The 23,344-nt window shown below is 33.4% G+C and overlaps 2 protein-coding genes across 3 annotated transcripts; both read right to left on the reverse strand.

Moving 5' to 3' along the window:
- Positions 1–8,331: 8,331 nt before the first annotated feature.
- On the reverse strand, positions 8,332–10,244 carry LOC145576159 (uncharacterized). The gene has a single exon (XM_081633943.1). The coding sequence runs from the start codon at positions 9,875–9,877 to the stop codon at positions 8,666–8,668; it is 1,212 nt and encodes a 403-aa protein (XP_081490069.1). The 5' UTR covers positions 9,878–10,244; the 3' UTR covers positions 8,332–8,665.
- A 4,225-nt stretch (positions 10,245–14,469) lies between these two features.
- Positions 14,470–23,092, reverse strand: LOC145574466 (uncharacterized). Of its 2 annotated transcripts, none has more exons than XM_081632254.1 (6): positions 22,689–23,092; positions 21,883–22,039; positions 21,731–21,789; positions 19,780–21,510; positions 15,618–15,771; positions 14,470–15,294 (listed from the first exon to the last, which is right to left on the reverse strand). In XM_081632254.1, the coding sequence occupies exons 2-6, from the start codon at positions 21,983–21,985 to the stop codon at positions 14,711–14,713; spliced, it is 2,631 nt and encodes an 876-aa protein (XP_081488380.1). In that variant the 5' UTR covers positions 21,986–22,039; positions 22,689–23,092; the 3' UTR covers positions 14,470–14,710. The 2 variants fall into 2 exon arrangements, with proteins under 2 accessions (XP_081488380.1, XP_081488379.1); XM_081632253.1 differs by having other exon boundaries at positions 21,731–21,795; positions 22,689–23,091.
- Positions 23,093–23,344: the final 252 nt, after the last annotated feature.

Genomic DNA, 23,344 nt, shown 5'->3' on the forward strand with positions numbered 1-23,344 from the left:
TATTATTATTAATAATATTATTATTAAATATTAATAATATTATTATTAAATATTAATTATATTATTATAAAATATTAATTATTATTATTATTAAATATTAATTATATTATTAAATATTAATTATATTATTATTATTAAATATTAATTATATACTTCCTCCGTTTTCTTTTACTTGCAACACACCTTTTAAGCACGCAGTTTTAGGAGATGATTAGTGAGGGTAAACGAGCGATTTTATCAATATAATTTTTACACGAAAATTAGAATAGAGTTAAGTATCATTTGTAAAAATTATAATGAAAAATTTGTCCATTTACATTACATAAACCAGAGCTCAAAACACGTGCCACAAGGCTGTGTTGCAAGTAAAAGAAAACGGAGGAAGTATTATTATTAATAAATATTAATTATTATTATTTATTTATTATTATTAAATATTAATTATTATTATCATTAAGTATTAATTATTTATTATTATTTTTATTAAATATACATTATTATTATAATAATTCAATATTAAGTATTAAGTTTAAGCAGAGCAGAGCAGGGCAGAGCAGAGCAAATTTCAGCAGAGCAAAGTAGAGCAGATTTCAGCAGAGCAGCTCTAAAGAACGGGGCCTTATTGGAGTTGAATTGAACTGACCTGAATATTTTATGAGAGAAGGAAATTAAGAACTTAACTTAACTTATTGGAACATAATTGAACTGAACTGAACTGAAAATAATCTGAAGAGAACAGGCCCTAAAGCCAAATGATAATCCCAGGGCTTATAAATTTGATCAATCGTCTCTCATTCTCCAATATAAAACAACACTTTCACTCACGTTTGAGTAACTTATAAAATCTCATTATCTCAACAAGAATGAGCAAATTGAGTAGAAGTCGAGGACCATAGATAATTTTCCGTGTTTCAATTTGCCATTTAGGTATGGAGGGAGTAGCAGACTTATAGTGATGATAATAAACTCATATGGATCACACATAGAATGTTGTTGCATACCATTTTGTCCCACGTTCCATTCTTTAAATTCTAATAATAATGCAGTTGAACTGAGATATTCCCCAATTTTCTTTAAAAAAAAAAAAAAAAGTCCTAGTCTTAATATTTGTTGGTGCAAAAATCATTTTCTTGGAATGAAAGGGAGAGAGAAGAAGTTAGGCATGTATCAGAGAAATGAACAGGTCGAAATGGACTTTAATATTAATACTCCAAAGAAAACACGACGCTGCTGCAGGTGTGGGTTTGATTTTGCCCCAATAAGTCAACATCTTAACTAACCCCAGTTGGTGTATTATTAATGCATGTCCTCCACTTAGTTTCAATACACCATCTGTTTTCTAAAGTTTGATTTATTAAGGGATAGAATATTAGAGAATATATTTTGTATATTTGATAGAAGATAAGTTAGTAAGTTAGGATATTGCCATATCTTTTCCTAACTAAATACTAGGGCTGCTCTTGTATATATTGGCTTGATTGATGAATGGAAATACAAGTTTTTTGGCATAGCTTTTCATGCTATCAGAGTCAGGTTGAGTTGTGTTGTGATTTAAGCTAATATTATGGACAATTCACATGTGAGAGGGAGTGTTAAGCCCATGAGAAAACCCACATGTGAGTGATATGCTGTCCTACATTTATAAGAGAGAGTTTGTATAGGAATGTGTATCTCACATTGAAGAAAGAAGATAATTGTGTCCACTTTATAAGGCTAAGGGAAAACTCCCATTATCGCCATATGATTTTAAGGTGGAACCTCCTTAGTCGTATAAAGCGGACAGTTGTGACAGGTGTGACCCAGACCCGTTTATCATGATTCACTTATTGCAAACTTTTGCCTCCAAAAAAAGTTTGCGAGAAAAAAAAAAAAATTCAAAATCTTAAGGATTGTTCCATTTCATATAAATTTAATGGGAATTGGCGTATATGGTGTTTCTGCAAGACTACAACTTGCCCTATCAAGTGACCGGCAATAGGTTAATAAAAGTGTACACACATTGATACACGCACATGTGCACAACACATGGGCGTGGGTGCACTAGATTAGTACTAAGTAGGTATCAGTGATCACGTACTAAAGGTAAAAAAAAAAAAAAAAAATCGGGACTAGTTAAGTTCCTTTAGACTTTAGAGGAGTATGATATATGTAGTAGTAATCTTTTTTACTTGCACTATGGCTCATAATAATAATTCAAAACAATTGGTAACAACAGTATAAGTTTGATACAAAACTTAAAAAAATAGCAATTGTAGATTTGTAGTTTTCTGATAGTAGATTCTCTGAAACACTAACCTTAAAAAAAGGCTACATACCAATATGAAGTATAGTCATTAGTCATGCACAATTGGTCAGGTAAAACTCTAACTTGAGTATATCTAAGAGGTAAGATATTGAACTATTGAAGTACTGTAATAAGATAGAGAATTTTGGGAAAAAAAATACTTGTAATGTATGTTTTTAACTTTTTATGTGAAGTCATCTAGCTCAATCAAATCGGCTGGCCCAACATTTTGGCTTCATGTTTGTGTAATTGTTGTATGCATAAACATTGCAACCCGTCTTTTTATAGATGGTCTGGTACACTACTTTAGCTTCCCTTAAGTTCGTATGAAGTAAAACAATGACAGATCAATAATGCATGTTATGGTACATAGTATGTATAACTCCGATCCATTCATTCCTTCAAGTTTGCTCCAACATCTTCGTTTTAATTGTCCTTTTGAATTTGTCTCATATCATACATGTATAGTCGTTAAAAATTACTAATCAATTCTCAAGTACATTATATTTGGACTCATCAATATTCTATCTTTCTTGTTGATTCCACATTTCCATTCATTCAATACTTAATAAGTAAAATATATTCATATTTTTTTGAAAGAAAAGTAAAATATATTCATTTGGAACAAACAAACTAATAGGCGAATTGAGTATACCATATAAAATTTCTTAGTATCTTGAAAAAAAAGGGGGGGGGGGGGGGGGGGGGGGCACATAAGGTTGCAAAGAACAAATAATGGAGGGTCACTTTTTTTTTTTTTTTTTTTTTTGTGGGAAATGAAATGGGTCCATATTTGTATGAGTAATACAATTTCAGTGTCAGGATTCTTCAGATTCATCATGGGACCTTTTTGGAGAGGGAATTCTTTTGGGCCCTCTAATAATACCCCCCTCATATTAGAAAAATTTTGATACCAAAAATTATCGAAATGTGATAAAATTGTATGTATCAAGGTTGACTATACATAAACATAGTGCATTAAGAAATGTTAATTTTGATGGAACATAAAATCAATCGTTTTTAACAATTTTGATCAAGTAAATCTTCTAATATGATATTCGAGCATGTATGATAAGTTGACTTTTAACGAGTGTATAAAATCAACTTACTACATACAATGTATTAAGAAATAAAATAAATACGGAATATTTGTATATAATATGCCTTTTGTTTTAGTCTTACTATGTGCATAATCATAAAAATAATCAATCTGGATATATTGCGAGGGTATTGAGGATCCATGAGATCCATATCAGATTGAAGATCTACAAACTCTCCAATAAGTCCAATTCACTTGCCATTAGGTTGAGAGTTGCATGTCCCCACAATGAACCCTAATTTCTTTGATGCTCCCACAATGAACCCTAATTTCTTTGATGCTCTCAAGTTCTTAACAATGTTCAAGTGCCCACTCATCATAATTAACACCTTTCAATTGTACTTAAGTGACTACATTCCCTAAGTTGTCATTTGCACTCAATTAATGAAGTGAAAATGTCTTCTCAATTCCCTATCTTTGTTTTTATTTTCCTTTTCGTCAACCTAGCTTTAATATGATTAACTGTTTTGGGACACAAAATTTATTGAAAAAACAAAGAAGTATATAATCACATACTTCATCCCTTTTATGACAAAAATTCGAATCAAAACAAAATTTATGTAAGATGTTTTGATTCAAATTTTTATCTTTCCAATTCTTGATTTGATTTTCTAGTCTAGAAGATCTTATTGCTTTTCGTCTAGGTCTAAATTGTTGTTTTGTATATTTGGTATAGTGTAATTTGAATCTTCTAGTATAAATTTAATAGAAAAAAAAAAGTATTTTCAATACTAAATATTTATTAAAAATAAGGTGAAAAGAATAAAATAGTGAGTACGTATTATTGATAATTGATTGAGAAACATTCCACACTCTCCAGGATGTAGTAAAAATGTAAAAAGAGACAAAAAAAACAACCTTTTTTTTTAAAAAAACAACGAAAAACAACCATTCACATGTAAAGAAAGGGTCAAAAATAGAAATACATCGATTTAAGGCCTCTTTTGATTTACTGAAAACAATTGAACTGAATTTAACTGATTGGGGCTGAACTGAACTGAACTGAATAGAGCTGAAAGGAATTGTTTATAAGAGAAGGAAATTAGAAACTGAATTGAAGTAATTGAAGCTGAACTGAACTGAAATTAAATTGAACAAAATAGGCCCTTAAAGCTTCAAATAACACCTACACTATATTTCACCCATGTCTTTTACCAAGGTAAACAGTTCAAAAAATTAACCAAAATTAGGAAATTTGATATGTAGTCTATAGGCAACAACATTAATGACTTAATGTCAAATACTCCAAAATCATTATGCCTAAGTCTATGAATCCATTTCTTTATTGCTGTCCAAGCCTATATGAACCTACAACTACGCCTTAATCTAAAGCATCTCAAATCCATTATGACATACACTTTAACAAAACTTTACTAAGGTCTATTTTGATTGACTAAATTGAGCTAAACTGAACTGAATTGAGGATCTTGCTAACGGGCGTCCCGGGGCGTTAGATAAGGAGTAATTATATTGGTTGAAATGGTATTAAGTTAGGAATGCATGACAAAATCACGCGTCGTTCGATGTAATTAATGTTAATTTTACTCTAATATTTGCACTTTAATTCTCTTACATAACGCCCCGGGGGCGCTAATTAGCTTTTGCCATATAATATTGTGAGTGGGTGAATAAATTATTATAGTAAAAGTAAGATGGGGACCATGAAAAAGAAAGTATGTGAGAGAGGATATATATTTTTATTATTTACTGGGGACCATGGAAGAGAGAGAAATGATAAAATAAGTTGAGTGGGGTTTAAAGTAAGAGAGAGAAATGATAAAATATAGTGTAAAGTTACCAAATATAGAAGTGATGCATTTAAAAAAAAAACCCCAAAAAGGAAAGTGATGCAAATATAAAAAAAACGAAGGGAGTATGAGAGAAGGAAATTAAGAACTGAATTGAATTGAACTGAAAATAATATGAAGAGAACAGACCCTAATTCCATAAGCCTCATACATATATAGGAACTGCAAAGTACTCCCTCTTTTCCCAAATTTTTCCATTGCAAAAATTTGGGTCAAACTTTATAATTTTTGACAGTAAAATACTCTTAATCTATAACAAAATAATATAATCATGTGAAATCTTGTTAGATTCGTCTTATTGCATAATATCTAGTTTTTATAATTTTTACACTTATGAAAATGGAAATAAAATCTTAATAAGATGCATCTAGGAGACCGCGAAATGTCAAATGAGGCAAAAATTTAGGGACGGAGGGAGTACAATATTATTGTAAGACAGCCGAAAAAACTTGTCAACTTTTCTAAAGTATTTTTTGGAAATAACCACATACTATTATTGTCGTTTTAGTAATAACCACCTACAATATTTTTAATCTTGTACTTTACCATCTACTATTTTAAATAAACATGAAAATTTCCCACCAGATTTCTCAAGCCCTCATACTTGACGTCATCATGTCTTCTTCTTCCTCGATTCTCATGTTGAATGATTTATTTTCAATATAAATAAAGTTAGATTAGGGAAAAGCACTTGGTAGTCGATTTAACATAATTCAAGTTCACACGAACGTAATTAAGTCACTAATATGTGTTTATTATAATTTGTTGTTCTCATTTAGGTTTTATCCCAAATTTGGGGAATTTTTCAAACTGAGATAATTTCCTAAATTAAGCATTATTTACATTGATTAACTCTATATAAAACTAATATATATGCTCAATTTAGGATTGTAAATCATAATTTAGAAAAACGCTTGATTTTAAAATATCCCTAAAATACATATGAACCCTAAATTTTCATATAAAAAATTAGTAATAATTTATGAACGGGAATATCAATTTCAGTACTAATTGAAATCATAATACGTGAAATTGATGCAAACTAGTCCCAATTTAATAAATTAATCACTAAATAACAAACTCCTAATTTCATGTTAAAACCCTAAATATATGATGAACACCATCTTATATTTTGTTAGTGGTTTGTTTGCATAATTTGGATTTGCAATTCAAAAATCAAAGAACAAGGTCAGATAAAGGAATAAAATTGAAAAAAATTCATCGATGAGGCCCACAATAACGTCATGTATGAGAACTTGGGAAATCTGATGGGAAATTTTCATATTTTCCAATTACTGTATTAGAAACTATTTGACAATTACTTTTAATTTTGAATGGAAAATACATAAATACTAATAAGTAGTATAATTTGGTCACAACCTTTTTTACACTTCTGTTTTTTTTTGAAGGAAAATGGTACTGTAACATATTAAAATAAAAAGGGTCCTTTTCTACTACTTTCCCACCCCTTCTTTCCATCTTGGAAAATAAATACGGAGTAATTAAATAAATGAACTAGAGATGGATGGAGACATGTAAAAAGATAAAGAGATAAGAAAAAAGCATGTAAAACAATAATCAAGTCATTGTTTTGTTAAATTCTCAATATCTCTAAAATGTCACGTTCTAGACACAACATGAATAATTCATAATTTCATACCTTATGTTAAGAAGACGAGCACTATGTACTTAAAAATAAAGTAGCACAAGCCCTTTACCACCAACCAAACTAATGTATAAAAATGTTACTCCTGTATATACTTTTTTTCTTCAACTACAGAACAAATAAAAATGACATTTCCTAAAAGAACAAGCAAGAACAACTTATCATCAACAAAACCCCAAAAGAACAAAAAATCATTTAATCAATCTTACCAAAGACAAAAGAAAAATGAGTCCTTCCCATCACATCCAAAACTCCTCAACCACCACCAAAGCCATGCAAGTTATACAAGTAATATGTATTATTCGGTTCATACCACATGCATTTCACATATATGAAACTATCTCATACAACAGTTGCACCACATGTAGTGCCCAAGCTTTCAAAACCTAATACGAAGTACTTCTTGGTGCTCTCCGTATAATACATGAACGATCCAACAATTAATTAAGCAGTAAATACTGAAAGCTCCATTTAAAAATTTACTCCATATAGGATGTTATAGGTTATGGGTTTGTCAGTAAGGTATTAAAGCAGTAAAAAAAATCAATTTTTATTTTTTACTGAAAGCTCCATTACTATGATTATAGAGTCAAAATCAAAGCACTGCCAAGTCTCCAACTAACATGGTTCTGTCACTTAACCATGTGGTGCAAATAATTGGAACTCACCCTTTTTCTTCAACTCTTCTTTCTAACGTTCCATATTTGATAGTAAAACCAAGTGAGCTCAATATGAACCATCATTTTATTGTCACATGAAATTTACCTCTTACTATTAACCCAAACTAAGAGAAACATTAAAATGTGTAAGAATTTTCTCAGTGTCTTTATATACTGTATCTACTAGATAACGGACACAGTCCCATGTTGTAACATGCTTTTGAACCATCCATTCACATGATCTATCCACTATCCGTTTAAACATTATATGGGGCTTCATCATTTGATCTTCATTTGGAATTGAATGATGGTAAGATAGCACCAAAATTAGTTAATGTCCACACAATATTGCTATGTTGCTTAAATTTGACAGGATAATACATGTTCTTACATTTGGTTTTTGACAATTGAGAACAAGGACGTATAAATTAACATAAGGGTTACCATACGCATCACCCGACTAGAAAACAAGTTCAGATCAGACTAGAGTCGGTAAACAAGGAATTCGAGACAAAAGAAAATTGTCATAGCCCCTAATTGATTATTGTGGAACAATTTTAAACTAACAAATTTACTAATTAAGTAATTTTTTACTCTACTTTCAATAACATCAATTTAATGGAGTAGTAATGTGCTAAGTAAATGGTGTGGGTAGGTTATCAAGGCGTTGTGAAACTTGAATTGCAAAATTACAAGATAATCTCTTCAAACAAGTTAACATAACCCCCAAACAATTCATAGAGACTAGAAAGCTAAAAATCCCTCCCCAATCTGTTTTTCCAAGTGTTTCCACCATAGCAACCAAATATATACAAAAAAAAAAAAAAAAAAACAAAAAAAAAAGCTACTACAATAAATCTTCTCCTTTTTAGTTGACAATATGAGAAGGCACCCAACAATCATAATCTACACATTGATATAGCAATCATGATTATAATCATGTATTTAACCCTAGATTAAAGAAAAATTAGGGGCCTATATCAAATTCAAAGGTGGAGAAAATAAGAAAATCAAATCCTCTATACAAAAATCATCTACTTGTATTTCTTTTTCCCCATTTTTTAGACCCTATTAATCAATAATACACTTGATTTGGGTTTCTTTTTAAAAACGTTTTTGATGATGATAGGTTGATACTTGATAATGATATCACCTAGAAGAGACAGGATTTAGAGCTCTAGCAAAACCATTAAGTGCACCATAACTCTTGGAATTAAACCCTAAACATCCCAATAAACCTTGCCTGTAAGGTAAGAATGTTTTCTTCCTCATCTCCTCTGCTTGCGCTCGGTTCGCAGCGTAGTGCATCTCATGCGCCGACCTCCTCTTTCCGCCCGGCATCCCCTTCCCTTTCGACACCGGTAATTCCTTCTTCTTCGCCTTCTTATCCTCGGAACACGAAGCCGAATTCGTATTTGCATTTACATTTGTATTTTCATTGACATTACTATTATTGTTGCTTCCTTTCTCTCGTTTTTCTTTCGCCGGAGAAAACGAGATGTTGATATTATGCCAGAATTTGTTGTTACTTCTTCCTTCACTCTTACTCCTCAGAAAATCCTTCAGAAACACCCACCGTTTCGAACTCCTCCCCGCCGATGAACACCGCGACGAACTCCCAGACGGCGTCGTTTCGCCGCCGTCCTTCTCCTTCTCACCTCCTCCTTCACTCTCTCCTTCCTCCGCCTTCTTCGTCGGAGTCGAAACGGCGTCGTCAGAGCAGTACCACTCAAACGGCGCCGTACTCCGAAGAGGAGAGAGAGACCGAGTTCTTCTACGTTGAGATCTGTTCCTCAACCTCGACCTCTGAAACACATTACTCTTATCATCATCATCATCGCAATAATCGTCTTCTTCTTCATCTTCTCTCTCAGATTCCAGCAATGTCAGAGATGGAAGCTTCTGCGGCCGTTGTAGATGAGCGCAAAGCCTCATCGGACGGATCTGGCCGTTGAGGAACAACTCATCAGCGGACGACATTGACGGTCCAATCTCCGGCGCCGGCGAGTCGAATCGGGCGGAGAACTCGAACTCGAAGGAGCCGGTAGAAGAGGAAGCGTCGGAACTCGCCGGAATCAAGCCGCCTCCGGCAGAGGATCTCGCCTGAGCAGTAGCGAGGACGAAATGCATGGGACTAGCAGGTGCACTGTAGAAGAATCCAGAAGGATAGTACGAACGACCTGGACTCGAAGGCGCGCTCACAAATGGCGTCGAACAGTTACTGTCATCGATGTAGAAATCATCATCATCTTCCTCGTCGTTGTCGTTGTTGTCGTCTTCCTTCTGGAGCGGTGGCGGAGATGGAGGAGAGAGAAAATCACCGCCATTAATGGAGGTTGGAGCTTTGAGGTTGGACTCCATGGTATTCTGTGAAGAAGAAAAAGAGGAGAGAGAAAACAAACAACGAAAACAAATATGGAGTTGCAGAAATGGAAGGAGAGAGAAAAATGAAGAGTGAAGAAGAAGCTTATAATAAAATGGTGGTAATGAAATGAAATTACCCTTGGATTTGGGGTAAATAACGAAATTGCCATTGGGAATTTTTGGGGTGAAATCCTTAAAAGGGATTTTCCGTACGGTATTGTTGGGTTTATTTTTATGATGAAATTGATGAGGCTGTTTAGATTCTTGGAATTTTTGTAAAGTACATAATATTTGCCCCTACAAGGCTATTAAAGTAAATTAGGTGTCTTGAAATTAATTATTGCAAAAAGTTTTTTGATTATTGTGTTTATTTATTTATTTATTTATTTTACACTTTTTAGCTTGCTTCTTTTTGCCCTTGTGTTTAAGGTTAGGAGGAAGATAAAACAATAATACTCCTAATAATTACTCATCTTTTAATTGAGGTGGATAGGAAGCAAATCTAGGGTGTGTGACAATGGATATGAATATCAGTAGTTCAATTTCAAATATGGTAACTGCTCTGTTGGTTACACTGTAAGATTTGTAACATTGGTTGTAAGTTTACAATCTAAATGGAATATGGTTGACTTGTTAATATAGGTTTGTCAGTTGTATTCTCCTTAAATCTGATTGATTGCATGTTGGGTAGTGATATTTCACGAGCCACATTATGATTTCAATTATTTACTTAAACTTACCTATGTTTGTGTTTATCATACACTTATGTCATCCTTGTTTCAAAAAAAAAAAAAAAAAAAAAAAAAAAAAAAAAAAAAACTTATGTCATGCATAATCTCGACTCTAGCATGATACACAACTCACAAGTCAAGATTATCTTAGTTCAAACATATCGCCTTAGCAAATTATGACATGAGTTACAACTCATACAAATTATATAATCATCTAAGTTACCATAACAACTAAATATATTTTGTGTATTTAATATACACAAAATGCTATGTAATTGGTATGCTATCCTTCATAAGGTTAAATCTTGCTTAACTTTCTCTTATACTTTCTCCTACACAGCTACACTCAAGTCTCTTGGACAATGAAGGCTCTAATCAATTTGTCTTTAACAACAATATGCAAGCAAAAGGATGATTACTTATTCCGTATTTGCTAAAAAAATCAATTATTGCAAAATTTTCAATAGACTATCTACAACTATAACCAAGAAAATTTTCAAAGATTTTATTCTCCTTCCAAAAAAAAAAAATTTAATACAATTAGGAAATAAAAATAAATCAAGAGAGTAAAAAATCCAAGTAAAATACGAAATACGTAGAGAATAGAGGGAAGCACGTTCACGGCCCGTGTGATGTCACAACCCTACCATGCTATATATCTAATCCACTATCCACCTGCAAAGATTGTTGTAGCATCACGTGCTCTGTTTCCTACTACTCTGTTCTCACTTCCACTTTTCTACCTACACCCTCCTCCAGATTCCAGAACCTCTACGTCATCATCATCATCACACCCTACACGTGGCAAAAGCTCATCAATCTACACGTTTTGATTTGCTATTTTGTTGAGGGTTGATTCTAGTATCGTACACCTGACTGTACTGGATCATTCCCTTCATTGGATCCTGACTCTTGTGCAACCCTTACGAGGAAGAAGGTTATTTGATTGATTAATTTAATTATGATATTTTTATTATTTTAATGTGTGTCAAATTTGTATAAAGTCAATCTAGTTTTAGATGTTTATACTCCGTATTATTTGAGAGCTACTAACTAGCATTATTGTATAGTACTCCCTAATCTGCACTAGTTAGGATAAATTTGATACTATTTTAATTTCGTTCTTAAAAATTGTCACAAATTATTTTCCTTATGTGTTATAATTTATTGACTCACTTGGTTAGTTTTTTACACCAGATCATAGAGATTTGAGGTTCGAATCTTGTCAAATGAGGGTGCTTGAGGGTGATTTTAGAATAAATTTGAATAACACTAACCAATAAATCGAGTGGAGTTATAATCAGCAATTAATATTCCAATGGGAAATAAAAACCAACTACATAAATACAAAGCACATAGTTATAGTTAGTTTCAAACGTCAACTTCATTAACGAAAAATGCATTAATGAGATCGGCTATGGAATATCAGAAATGAATAAGACGTGTGAAAAAAAAAAAAAAAAAAAAAAAAAGAAGGGAAGACATGAATGAACTACAGTACTTACATATAGAGTTTAATGAACATATTAATTCTCTTTAAATTTTATTGTTGATAGTTACACTCCTTCAAAATTCAATTGTTTCCTCATTGCTTTATGGCTTAGGGGTAGATAATGATGATGACTTACAAATACTTTAACCAAGTAAGGTATTATCTTAGTGACGAATACTTTTGTACTCGTACTTTTTTAGTCGGCTTTATAGTGTGTTAATTAAGCAACCAATAATGTCAAGTAAGGTTTAATGTAGTTGGTAAGAGAATTGTTGAATCCTTCCAAACTAATCTGTAAAATATTAGGGCTTGTTCTGATTGACTGAATTGAGTTGAAGTGAACTGAATTGAACTTATTGGAGCTGAATTGAACTGAACTGAATATTTTATAAGAGAAGGAAATTAAGATAAGAAATAAACTGAACTAGAAATAAGCTGAAGAGAACAGGCCCTTATTCCTTCATTTAATAATAATCATAGTATTAGGGTATACACAAAGTTTAAGAAAATTAAAGAGACAAATAATAAAATAACAGTGGATCCTTGCATAAGAAAATAATGTTATAATTATTATGAAACGGACGTAAAAAAAAAAAAAAGTGTTGTAATTATAATGAAACGGAGGGAGTAAATATCTAAGTGCAAGAAGCAATTGAGGCTAAAGATTAAACACCAAATTAAAAGAACTGTGAGGGATGAAGTCTGGTTAGTATGGTTATTACTTATACTGGTAGTAGATTAGTAGTGTCTAACTTTAATATGGAGTAAAAACGAAAAGGAAGACAAAATTAGGATTAGTTAATTAGGGGGAATATGATTAAAGCTTATGGGTAATAGCACTTAGGTAGTGTCCCTTTTCAGTATTCTTACTTCACCCTAGAAAGAAGTTAGCAGAGAACCAATTTTTTTAAAACTTTGTTAATATTTTACTAATTAAAGTTTGTCTTATTAGTAAAAATTACCACTAACCAAATCTAGGTATGTATGTCAATGAGGTTGTGTCTTATTCCAATTACCAATAAGTTGGAGCATTAATCTTCCAACTACTGTCAGTTTATATTTCTGGTAGCTAGCCTAGTATAATTAGAAATAGTAGATTAATATAGTTGCTATTTTGAGGAACATTTATGCTCTCATTGGTCAAAAAATAATACATTTACTGTTTTTTTTAGTTGGTATCTTTAATTTTCTGCCATAAAATTCAATTTCCATCCTGTTTATTTTTAATGAAGTCAGAAAATTACTACTGTACTAGCTAACTAGCTACTGCAGATTATAAATTTATCAAAAATTAAAATTTGGAGAAGTGAATGCATCAATATTGTTAACATAATAAAGTTAGCTAATAGTTGTATGATTAGTTAATAAAAATCTTTGTTCAAATTTTGTAACAATGCAATTTTATCCAAGAAACTTAACGGAGTTATTTATAAGCAGTAAGAGTCATTACCAATTTACCATTTAGTTGGCAAGCGATTATAATATTGGTGATGGTAATAAATTACGTAGTATTTTGTATTTGTTTACTACGCAGTATGAAGAAAATCTTATGCTAATGTCTATTGCCCACACCCAAAAATTTATTTTCTTAAGTTTTCAATTTTGTTATTACTCGCATAGTTGTATTATTTTCGAAGTTGTAATGAAAATAAATTATTGAAAGCATGTGTTTAGGATAAAGTTCTATTATATACGAAATATGATAACTGCATGACTAGCACGAGACTTTCCTTTTAAATGTGTACTTTTCTTTGGTAGAATTATTGGTAAATTCAACACCAAATTCATATTGTATTCACGAGTGTAGGTACATTTTTTCTAGATGTACTCTCTCTTTATCCTTCCTATTGAAATAAATATACATATATTATATACTTTGTAATAATCACATTGATACATAGACAACCAAGGCAAAATCAGATTTATCCAGATTTTAGGGTATAAAAGAAGGAATAAAATTGATTAAGATTCTTTTAACAACTCTTAAGATGCCAAATTAGTACCACAAAGTAGTAAGCAAATGAAGGACCACTACACCACCCTACAAACAAAGGGGCCAAATGAAAATTCTAAAGAGTACAAATACATGTTCTTATCATAAACCCAGCTTGTATTAAGTGCTGCTTGCATCATTATCACACATTTTCATGTCTACCTTATTTCCAGCACTACCATCTCTCAAACATCATTTTCATAGATCCTCTTACCTCAAATTATCTGTAATGAAAGCTCTAGGAGCTTCATGGAGATACCTTTGCTAAAATCTCGGTTTTCAGCCGAGAAGTTCAATTTATCTGAAATCTCTTGTGCGTGTGTTGTGTAGCAGTCCCGTTTTGATCTTACTGAATTCAAGAGTGTTAAGGACATTCATTTGAGTAGATTGTGATACAAAACTACAGTTATAAAAAGCTGTAAGTTCTCTGATGATCAAAACGAATAGAAAATGATGCCATTTGCATTGAGCGAATTTCTTCAAAAGAATTAATTCATCTACCACATTACCATTAAGAGAGATGTAGGATAAACTAAATGATCTGTTCTTCTAAAAATTGTACAAAAGGGTTAGGAATTAGGATGGGTTAAATAAGCTTACTATCTAGATTGCCTCTATACAGTTAGATCAGCAACAAGCTCGTCGATCAAAGATTCTACTATCTCTTTCTCAATGTCAATTCCCTCTTCAAGTGATTCAATTTCGAAATCCAACCACCTTCCTAATTGAGTACTCATGTCCAAGTCCACAAGCTCATCCACCATTAAATTTCCCATGTTTTGCCAACATAAAACCTCTTTATACACTTCTTCAGTCAACCACTCATTTTGAAGCAGCATTCCCCATTTCTCCCATGATTTGAAGCTCCCAAGGAAAGCCCGTTGGTACTTTGCATTAACACTTTCGGTAACACAGTTGAACAAAATTCTCCGATCAAGCTTGGAACATGGTTCTGCAGTTCTGCCTGATGTACTTATCAAATTTTCCAACAGGTCAAAGAGATCAGGATCTATAATGTCGAAACCTTCATCCAACCTTAATCTCTTTAATCCAGCATAGTGAAGCATGTGTCTTACATATTCTAGTTCCCAATAAGATGCATCAATAAAATCCGACTCATCTTCCCTGGGATGGATACTTTCACTCGACACGCAACTAGTCACTTCCTGAGATCGAGGAGATGAAGGCTGACAATTTCCTGCAAATCAAATAGCATAGAATGAACATCAGTTCGTAAACACATTCAGCAATTTAAATTAAGTAAACATATCTATTTTGTGATGAATGGATGCAATTTGACCAACTTATCACAGAAGTGCAATTATCCAAATATCATTCTATGTCATCAGATAAATTTAGCAAATGACATCTAACCAATACTATCTAATTTTAATGCGACAATTTCTTCCTCGAGACTTTCAGAAGAGGGTTTCCTCACTCAACAACATTATCCAGACCTTGATTGTTATATTAGCTAATCATAATCTTTAATGCTAGACCATATGGTACATAAAGCTTTACCGTGGGTGACATCACTTGCAGTAGTTGATGACATCCAACTTCCGGACATTGAACATTCTGGATTTGAGATGTTAAAATGTTCACGATGAGATTCTCTGCTCGCTTCAAATCTGTTAGTACTGCTAGCACTCTGCTCTTCAAGACCTCCATAATCCTTTACAATATGAAGGGAATCAAGAAGAATATTAGAACATGAAGTTACATCAACAAGAGAATATTTGACAAAGTTGTTAGTGATCCTTCAATTCCTAAAATCAAAGCGCTTAGTTTATGTTAAGACGTGTAGCCATAGAATTTGGCAAGCAATAGTTGATTGGAACTCTTAATGCATCTAAAACATATGCACAGTTCAAAAACAACAAACACAACTCCAGTAGCAGGGCGGACAGTGCAAATTATTAGCTGAAGATATACTATTAGCTTTTGAACTCCATAAGATTTCACATGGTAAAGCCCATAACAAGAAACAAGCTCCCAAACTTGGACCAAAAGAAAAAGGGAGAAAAAGCCGAGGCAATATGCTGGAAATCATCACAATAACTCCTCCCCGATGAATTAGAGTATTACTATACATAGGTAAAAAGAGTAGTATTAGTGTGTAATTCTAACACAACACCCCTAGCATGAAGAGGGGAAAAAACAGAAATGGTGAGGAAATATGGAGTAACATTTGTTTTAGAGAGATAGAGAGAACAGCTAGCTCGCTCAATTATTTCCTTACCCTCGTTATCCTTGTCCCTTAAACCATCTATAATAGGTATTTTCCCAATTCTCAATTATTTCCCTACCCTTGTTATCCTTGTCCCTTGAACCATCTATAATAGGTATTTTTCCCAATTTCCAAATTTAATTAAGTGATCATCTCACTTAGTACTTCAAAACTGGATCTTTGTCATAAATTACTCATAATTCTGAAAATTATAGTTACCTCACAAAGTTAACCCCCTTTCAGTTACTTTTTTTTTTTTTTTTTTTTTTTTTTTCTGGTATGGGAGGCGAAAAATACTAGGGTAAATGTAAGTATGTGGATTGCAGTGCCTTGTGCAATAGAAAAAGGCTAACTTAATAGCCTTAATATCTGTTCTCTTCTAATCTGGCTATCAAACTAAGCAATTTTCTTTGACTTGTATGTTGATCTTCTTCAGCAAGGAATCAGGCCAAGTAGCACAGAGCATTATATATGCTATACTAGAAGAATATCAACAACATGCACCACCAGAAAGTGTAATTTGATGCCACACCAAAGAAACACAGGACTAGAAATCTTATTTCCTACAGAAAAAGGCATGGAAAAAATCCTTAGAAAGTTGGAACGAAATATCATACATCAACTTTTGTTGAAATCTATGGCCTTTTTAAGGACATATACCTTACCAACTAAGAACCAATAGAGATTTTCTTTCCATATACTGGATGACACACATCACCTCTTCATGATTTTTTTTTAAAAAATAAATAAATCAATAAGAGCATTATTTAGTTTCTTATTTGATTCAAAAAGAAGAATCACATCAGTACAAGAAAGACAGACTTCTTGAAAATAACAATTATGTAAAGTTGTAAACTGTCTACCTTAAGTCCAAAGTGGCATCTCAGAAAAAGAAAGGAGCATTTTCTTTTTTTACTTTTGTGGAAAATAAATAGCTAGAGAAACAGCCAGTTGCAGTACCAGCCAATGGTAATGAGACTAGATGATATTCTATTTCTGTAAAACCTAGGCCATTAGATGATTAACTTGGTAAAATTTATGAGCAAGATTTGTTAATATGAGCACAACCACATTTTAAGAGCCTACCAGGATCAATCCTATGGGACTGAAGATACATGATCTCCTACCCCTTAATGAGATCACAAAAGTCAATATGCCACTGCCAAATCCCTTCTTTACTGCTCAATTCTAATCCAAGTAGCAAAGTAATCAGCAGTCCTTCAGCATGAGCTGAAGCAACATCCATTCATCACAAAATGGATATGTTTACTAATCAGCGAGAGACAACATATTATAATTGAAAATTAGATTAGCAAATGATCCCACAGAGGAGCATTGTTAGGAGTTTAATTTGACAAGAGCCAAATATAAGGTAAACGATATGGTTGGCTTGACCCCACTTTGGTAATCCATAATATATGGGCGCTACAAGCAATTGAGGAGAAAATTAAGGATCTTGTTGTCCATGATCTACATTGAACCAATTAAGAACATCAACCTAACGAGTAGTGACCACAAAAAGAAAAGGGGTTGACTACATGGCTTTAGCTTAAGCTAATGGAAATATAAAAAATAAAAAAATAAAAATAAAAAATAAAGGTTGGGCATGTGTATTGATTGCAAGTTACATATATACCACACTCCCACTCCATATAAATGTGGTGAACTGAGTGCCAATTGGCATTGCCTAGAAAACTATACCACTCTTGAAAGTTTGATCTTTGTAATCAACTAGCTTATAAACCTTCCATGATATTGATAGCTCTCATAAATCTTTATTGAGTTTGTGAAAATCTCTAAATTTCTATCCTTCTTGCAAAACACAAGTAAAGTCCATTTTCCCTTCTCTCCTTAAGAGAACAGAAATATAGAAACAAAAACTGAAAGACCAGAAGAGCACCAGCAATAAAAAGTTGCACAACCTTAAGATGTCTTTATCAATCAATCAATCAAAGCCTTAATCCATAAGTGAGGTTGGCTACATAAACCAAATGTGATTATTCTGTATAGTCATCCACGAAGATCTCTTTCCTCCACCTTTTACGATCAAATACCTCATTCTCATGCAAATCCATTTGTTTCATATCCTTCCTAACTCCTTCCAACCAAGCCATTTTCGGTCTCCTTCTACTTCGTCTAAGCTCAGAATGATCCCACTCTTCCACTCTTTGTAACAGTGCACTTTGAGGTCTCCGTCTTACATGTCCGAACCAACACAATCATAAGATGTCTATCAAACATGAAAACTAAAAGCAGCTGATATGTATCGACTGAACGCTTCAATTACCTACAACATTTAGGAAAACATGCTAAAACCTAACAAGTACTAGAACAGTTTTTCTTTCTAATCTTCTTCATATGAGGAAAAAAAAAAACAAAAAAAAAAAAAACCCTCTTAAGTTCCATCACTAATCCTCTCTGTCCAGCCCATTTCCTCCCTAAAACTTGAACTCCTCATTTGTGAAATCTAGGGTGGCTCTAGTGGCAACCGAGAAGAGGCCAATTAGAAAACAAGGAAACTCCTCTTTTCCAGTGCCTATGTTTCTAATTTGTATTAGGCCAACCTGCAACAACATTCCTTGCTAAGTGAAACGATTCCAGCCCACCCTCAGGTTCTCTCCAACTGTAGCCGCTTCAATGGGATTTTTGACGGTGTAATGACAATAATGACAAGACAACACTTGCCAAAGCTGACAGCAGCAGGATCATGAACGGCAAATAAATACATAACTCCTAGGTCTATTCTCACACACGCTAGATCAGCATGGTCAGGCTTTGATTCATACTTAGAATCATAAGAGAAGAGGAATTGGATTAGCCAGGGGAGTGTCTTCCGCTGACTGTAATGAAATCAGATAAAATTTATGCCCACACTACGGTTTATTGAAGAACATGTTGCTGATTCTCAATGATCGTAGTTGTTATATTTAGATTTCTTAAGTAGATTTCACATGTTTTTTTAATTAATAAACTGGTTTTACTGTGTATAAAAGAAAGAGCATATTGTTAATCACTAAGTTCCTCAAACATTGGGAATCTGACAAGAAACTGCCTATTGCCCAGAAAAAAAGTATAGAACACTTAACGGGATAATTTAAGAAACAAAATATCTCATGCAAGAGAATGCCATGGTACAATCAATCACTAAAATAAAAAAAATCTAATCAGTCACCAATGCTTTGTGCAATGAATGAACTCTCTTTCCTGACAGCAATAAAGCTACAATGCCAGGAAGATAAGAACCCCAAATCCCCGATCAATAAGTGCCAAAAAAGTCCAACAAATTCCAAAGCCTTTAGTTCCCTTAACTCTATTTATTAAGAACGATGATAAACTCAAGATAGCAGGCTATACAAAAAATTCTGAAAAACATCTAATTTTAACTTAAAAAATGATAGAGATTAAAGCACGAGAAATGCTTAGAAGGAAGACAAGCAATGACCAGGAACATACCTCCCAATTCTGGCTTGCTTTAGCTATCATAGATGAAGATAAATCATCATCACATGTAGCACTTGTTTGATCTTCATCAGACCAACCATCATGATCAATTGAAGGAGCGACAGCATCTTGTAACAAAATTGATTCAGACAAGCAAGATACACTGTTTGTATCAGAGCATTCCATCATAAGATCAGATTTGGTTGACCCAATTTTATCAGTTAATTCCCTGAGCTTTTGCTCCAAAAGAAGGCTTAAAGAACCACTATCAATTAATTTTAACCCTCGTTGTGGTGATAATGAATGTGTATCAGATTGGACATTATCATAAGAATCAGCACAAAGATGATGATGATTGCTTCTAATGGCTTCAGTAGTAGATGGAGAGGACTGAGATACAGCTTTTTTTATGGGAGAGGTGAAAGTGAAGGAAATTACATCCATGTCCTTCCTTGAACTGCTTTGAAGTGCTAGATCACGTTGTACAGCTTTATCATCACAGTTTTCTAGCACTTTCTCACTTGAATTGTTATCTTTGGCAGAAAGCTGCTTGCTTATTGATATTTTTTTCATTCTATTCAGTGAGGGCCTCTTTTCACTAACACCATTCACTGGAGGTCTCCGGTCCATTAAACGAGTTGTTGCAACCTTCTTTGATCCATTTTCAGCATTCACAAAAACTTTACTTACAATTTTACTTGGACCCGCAGAGCTATCTCCTGGAGGTAACTTTCTAGGTTGGTGATCAGAGTGTGAAGTTTTGGCAGTTGATTGGTCTTTGTGAGAGACACTATTCTGCTTCTCGTTGTTCTGTCTAAGCACGCTAGAACTCTTCTTCCTTGGCGTCCTAGTTGAATTGACCTTTTGGGTATATGGCTCTTTCTGTTTCAGCTTCTTACGCTCCTGCTGCTGACTCCTGCTGTCACTATATGCTGAACCAATTTTTTTCTGCACATTGGCTTTATCTTGGACAGGCAAAGGAACAGACTTAGCTTTATTTTTTGCTTTTTCTGAACCACTTGCTTGTGAACTCATAATATTTTTAAACAAAGACTTTCGAGTAGACCTTTCAGAAGTAGTTCCTCTTGCTAGCTGTACAGGAGCAGCCAGCTTAGGTGTCTTGGGGGATTCAGGTAGTCTAGAAGACCTCTGTGCAGCTTCAATTTTTTCTTTTAGATCTTGATACCTAAAGGATGATGAAGGAGACCCCAGAGATGAGACTTTGGTCCTCCCAGTAGGCTGAGGAGAAGAATCAATAATTCTTGCAGCTGTCTCCATAATATAAGCTGCATCCTTTGTAGGTACAAACCCTGGACTCTTGATTGGTGACAAGAGCTTATGATGAGTGATTGAAATTGGTTTGGCCGACTTTGGAGGCAATACCTCAGTTTGAAATCTCTCAATTGGCCGGCCATGAACCTTCCTCATTCTTGAATCCACTGATTTCCAAGGGTTACCTTCTACTTTGTTAGGCACGTAGCTATAGCCCATAATATGTTGCTCAAATTCATATGGAGTATCACCTTCAGGATAATAAGAGCTCCCAATAGCACGAGGTTCATAAGATGCAAAAGAACTTGCCTCGCATGAAGCTGTGGTAGGCATAGAGTCCAGTCCCATAAGTCGGGCAACCACCCCAGGGGCTTTTGTTCCATATCCATCATCCCCATTTACAGATGATGTGGAACTATAATTACCACTTCCTCTGAAAGAAGAACGATCGCCATTCTCTGATAGCTCCCTCTATAAGAAATTTTATCAGATTTAATATCATTCTTAAGTGACAAATACAATAAAAATCGGAAATGTTGGTCTAGGTGCAAACACAGGCATGTCTCTATGACATATGTGCACGTGAGCTAATATGGATGCTCTCATTCTGACTGTGTTGTGAATTTGTGATTCCTAGCAAATTATTTACATGTGATTGAACGAAAGAGAAGGAGAGAGAAACATGACTCACCAATAAATAGTGAGAAATGGCCAAATTGTCAACACTATCCTTCCCTTGGCTAGATCCTTCTACATCTAAAAAGGCAGCAAACTGTAAGTAAAAGCATAGCCCCAAAGGAACATAAAATGACTAGGCAATCAGAAAAAGGATGATCTAATTACCAGATGAATCAGACTTGTTAGAGAATAACTTTTTCCGGGATTTAGCATTCCAATCGAACAAATAGAGGAAGCGTCCCTTCGAACGTTTTCCCTCAGCTGCCATCTCCCAACCACAGCCCCCTTTACATTAACTTATGGTCCCAACTGACCACTCTCTCTGCAATAAATCCACAACTTCATGATGTTTGTATACCATTCATTCAAAGATTATAAAAATATAATCTTGAATCTCATTCACAATATAACAAAGGTCCACATTCTGCACCTGGAAAAATTCACTCCAAATACTCGATATTTCCCATAAAATTAACACAGTAAACCAATAACTTGCATAGCAATATATACATCGAATATTTTCTAAGATATCACATATCCAGCCCACCTCTAAAACTAATTAAATTGAAACCCTAAATATAGCAGCTCTTATGAATACTATAGCAGAATAAATCCTCATTAGCAGCAACATTGCTTTAATTTTTCAAGTTATAAGCTACTAAAAAACACAAGTATAAATTCAAACAAACCCAAATCAACAGCTACATTGCACTAAGATTTCAGTTAATAAGCTCCTGAAACCCCCAACTTTATATTCAAACATACCCAAATCAACAGCTACATTGCATTAATTTTTCAATTAATAAGCTCATTAGAAGGGAAAAAAAAAAAAAAAAAACAACTTTAAATTCAAAAAACAAGTTCAAATACCCTGAAAATTAATTACAAAAATCAAACCCAGAAACTTTCCTGATTTATAAACAAAACCCATGACTCGAAAAGATCCAAAAAGAGTTACCCAGAAAACTTACACAAATTGCTGAAACAAAAACCCCTCATTGGACCCAGATCAAGAATGCCCTGAAGATGCAAAATTAGGGTTTTGGAAAAGGGGAAAAAAGGAGAGAGAAATAGGAATTTCCATTTATGGAAAACGAAGACAGAGGTTTGAATGAGCAACAAGTTGAGGGAATTAGTAAAGAACAGTCAAAAGTAGCAAAAATGGCAGGTGGATTTTTCGATTGAAGGAGATTAATGTTTGATTTTTTAGAACAAAGTTTTAATTTTTATATTTTCCCTCGTAAACAAGAATGCTAATAAAGTATTTTAGAGCAAATTTAAATTTGAATACATAATTTTATAATTTGAATAATTTCTTCCTATTTTAGCTGTTTGGATATTTGATTGGCTGGCTAATAGTCTTGGAGGACATCAAAGGATTAAGATCTTTGAGTCCCACCATCAATGTGTTATTGTTAGGTGGCAATAATCAAAATGAAATGGAAAATAATAATTCTTGGTCAATTAATATTAAAAATAAAACAAACAAAGTATGAACCACATTTTTTGTTGGTTTCTTGACAATTTATTGTATAAGTATTGAACCAAAAGATAAGCTTAGCTAGATACCAATGAGAAAAGAACAATCCTTTCAATTTTGGGAGAGAATACTTGGAAGAAATGAGAC

Source organism: Chenopodium album, chromosome 13, assembly GCF_948465745.1.
Source record: "Chenopodium album chromosome 13, dcCheAlbu1.1, whole genome shotgun sequence".
Lineage (NCBI taxonomy): Eukaryota > Viridiplantae > Streptophyta > Magnoliopsida > Caryophyllales > Amaranthaceae > Chenopodium > Chenopodium album.

Excerpts from the sequence above, each read along its gene's own strand:
- LOC145576159 (XM_081633943.1), bottom strand. The coding sequence starts at position 9,877 with ATGGAGTCCAACCTCAAAGCTCCAACCTCCATTAATGGCGGTGATTTT.
- LOC145574466 (XM_081632253.1), bottom strand. The coding sequence starts at position 21,985 with ATGGCAGCTGAGGGAAAACGTTCGAAGGGACGCTTCCTCTATTTGTTC. Across the intron at positions 21,796-21,882 it reads TAACAAGTCTGATTCATCTG|ATGTAGAAGGATCTAGCCAA; the intron begins GTAATTAGATCA and ends CTGCCTTTTTAG. Across the intron at positions 15,295-15,617 it reads TGCAAGTGATGTCACCCACG|GAAATTGTCAGCCTTCATCT; the intron begins GTAAAGCTTTAT and ends TTTGATTTGCAG.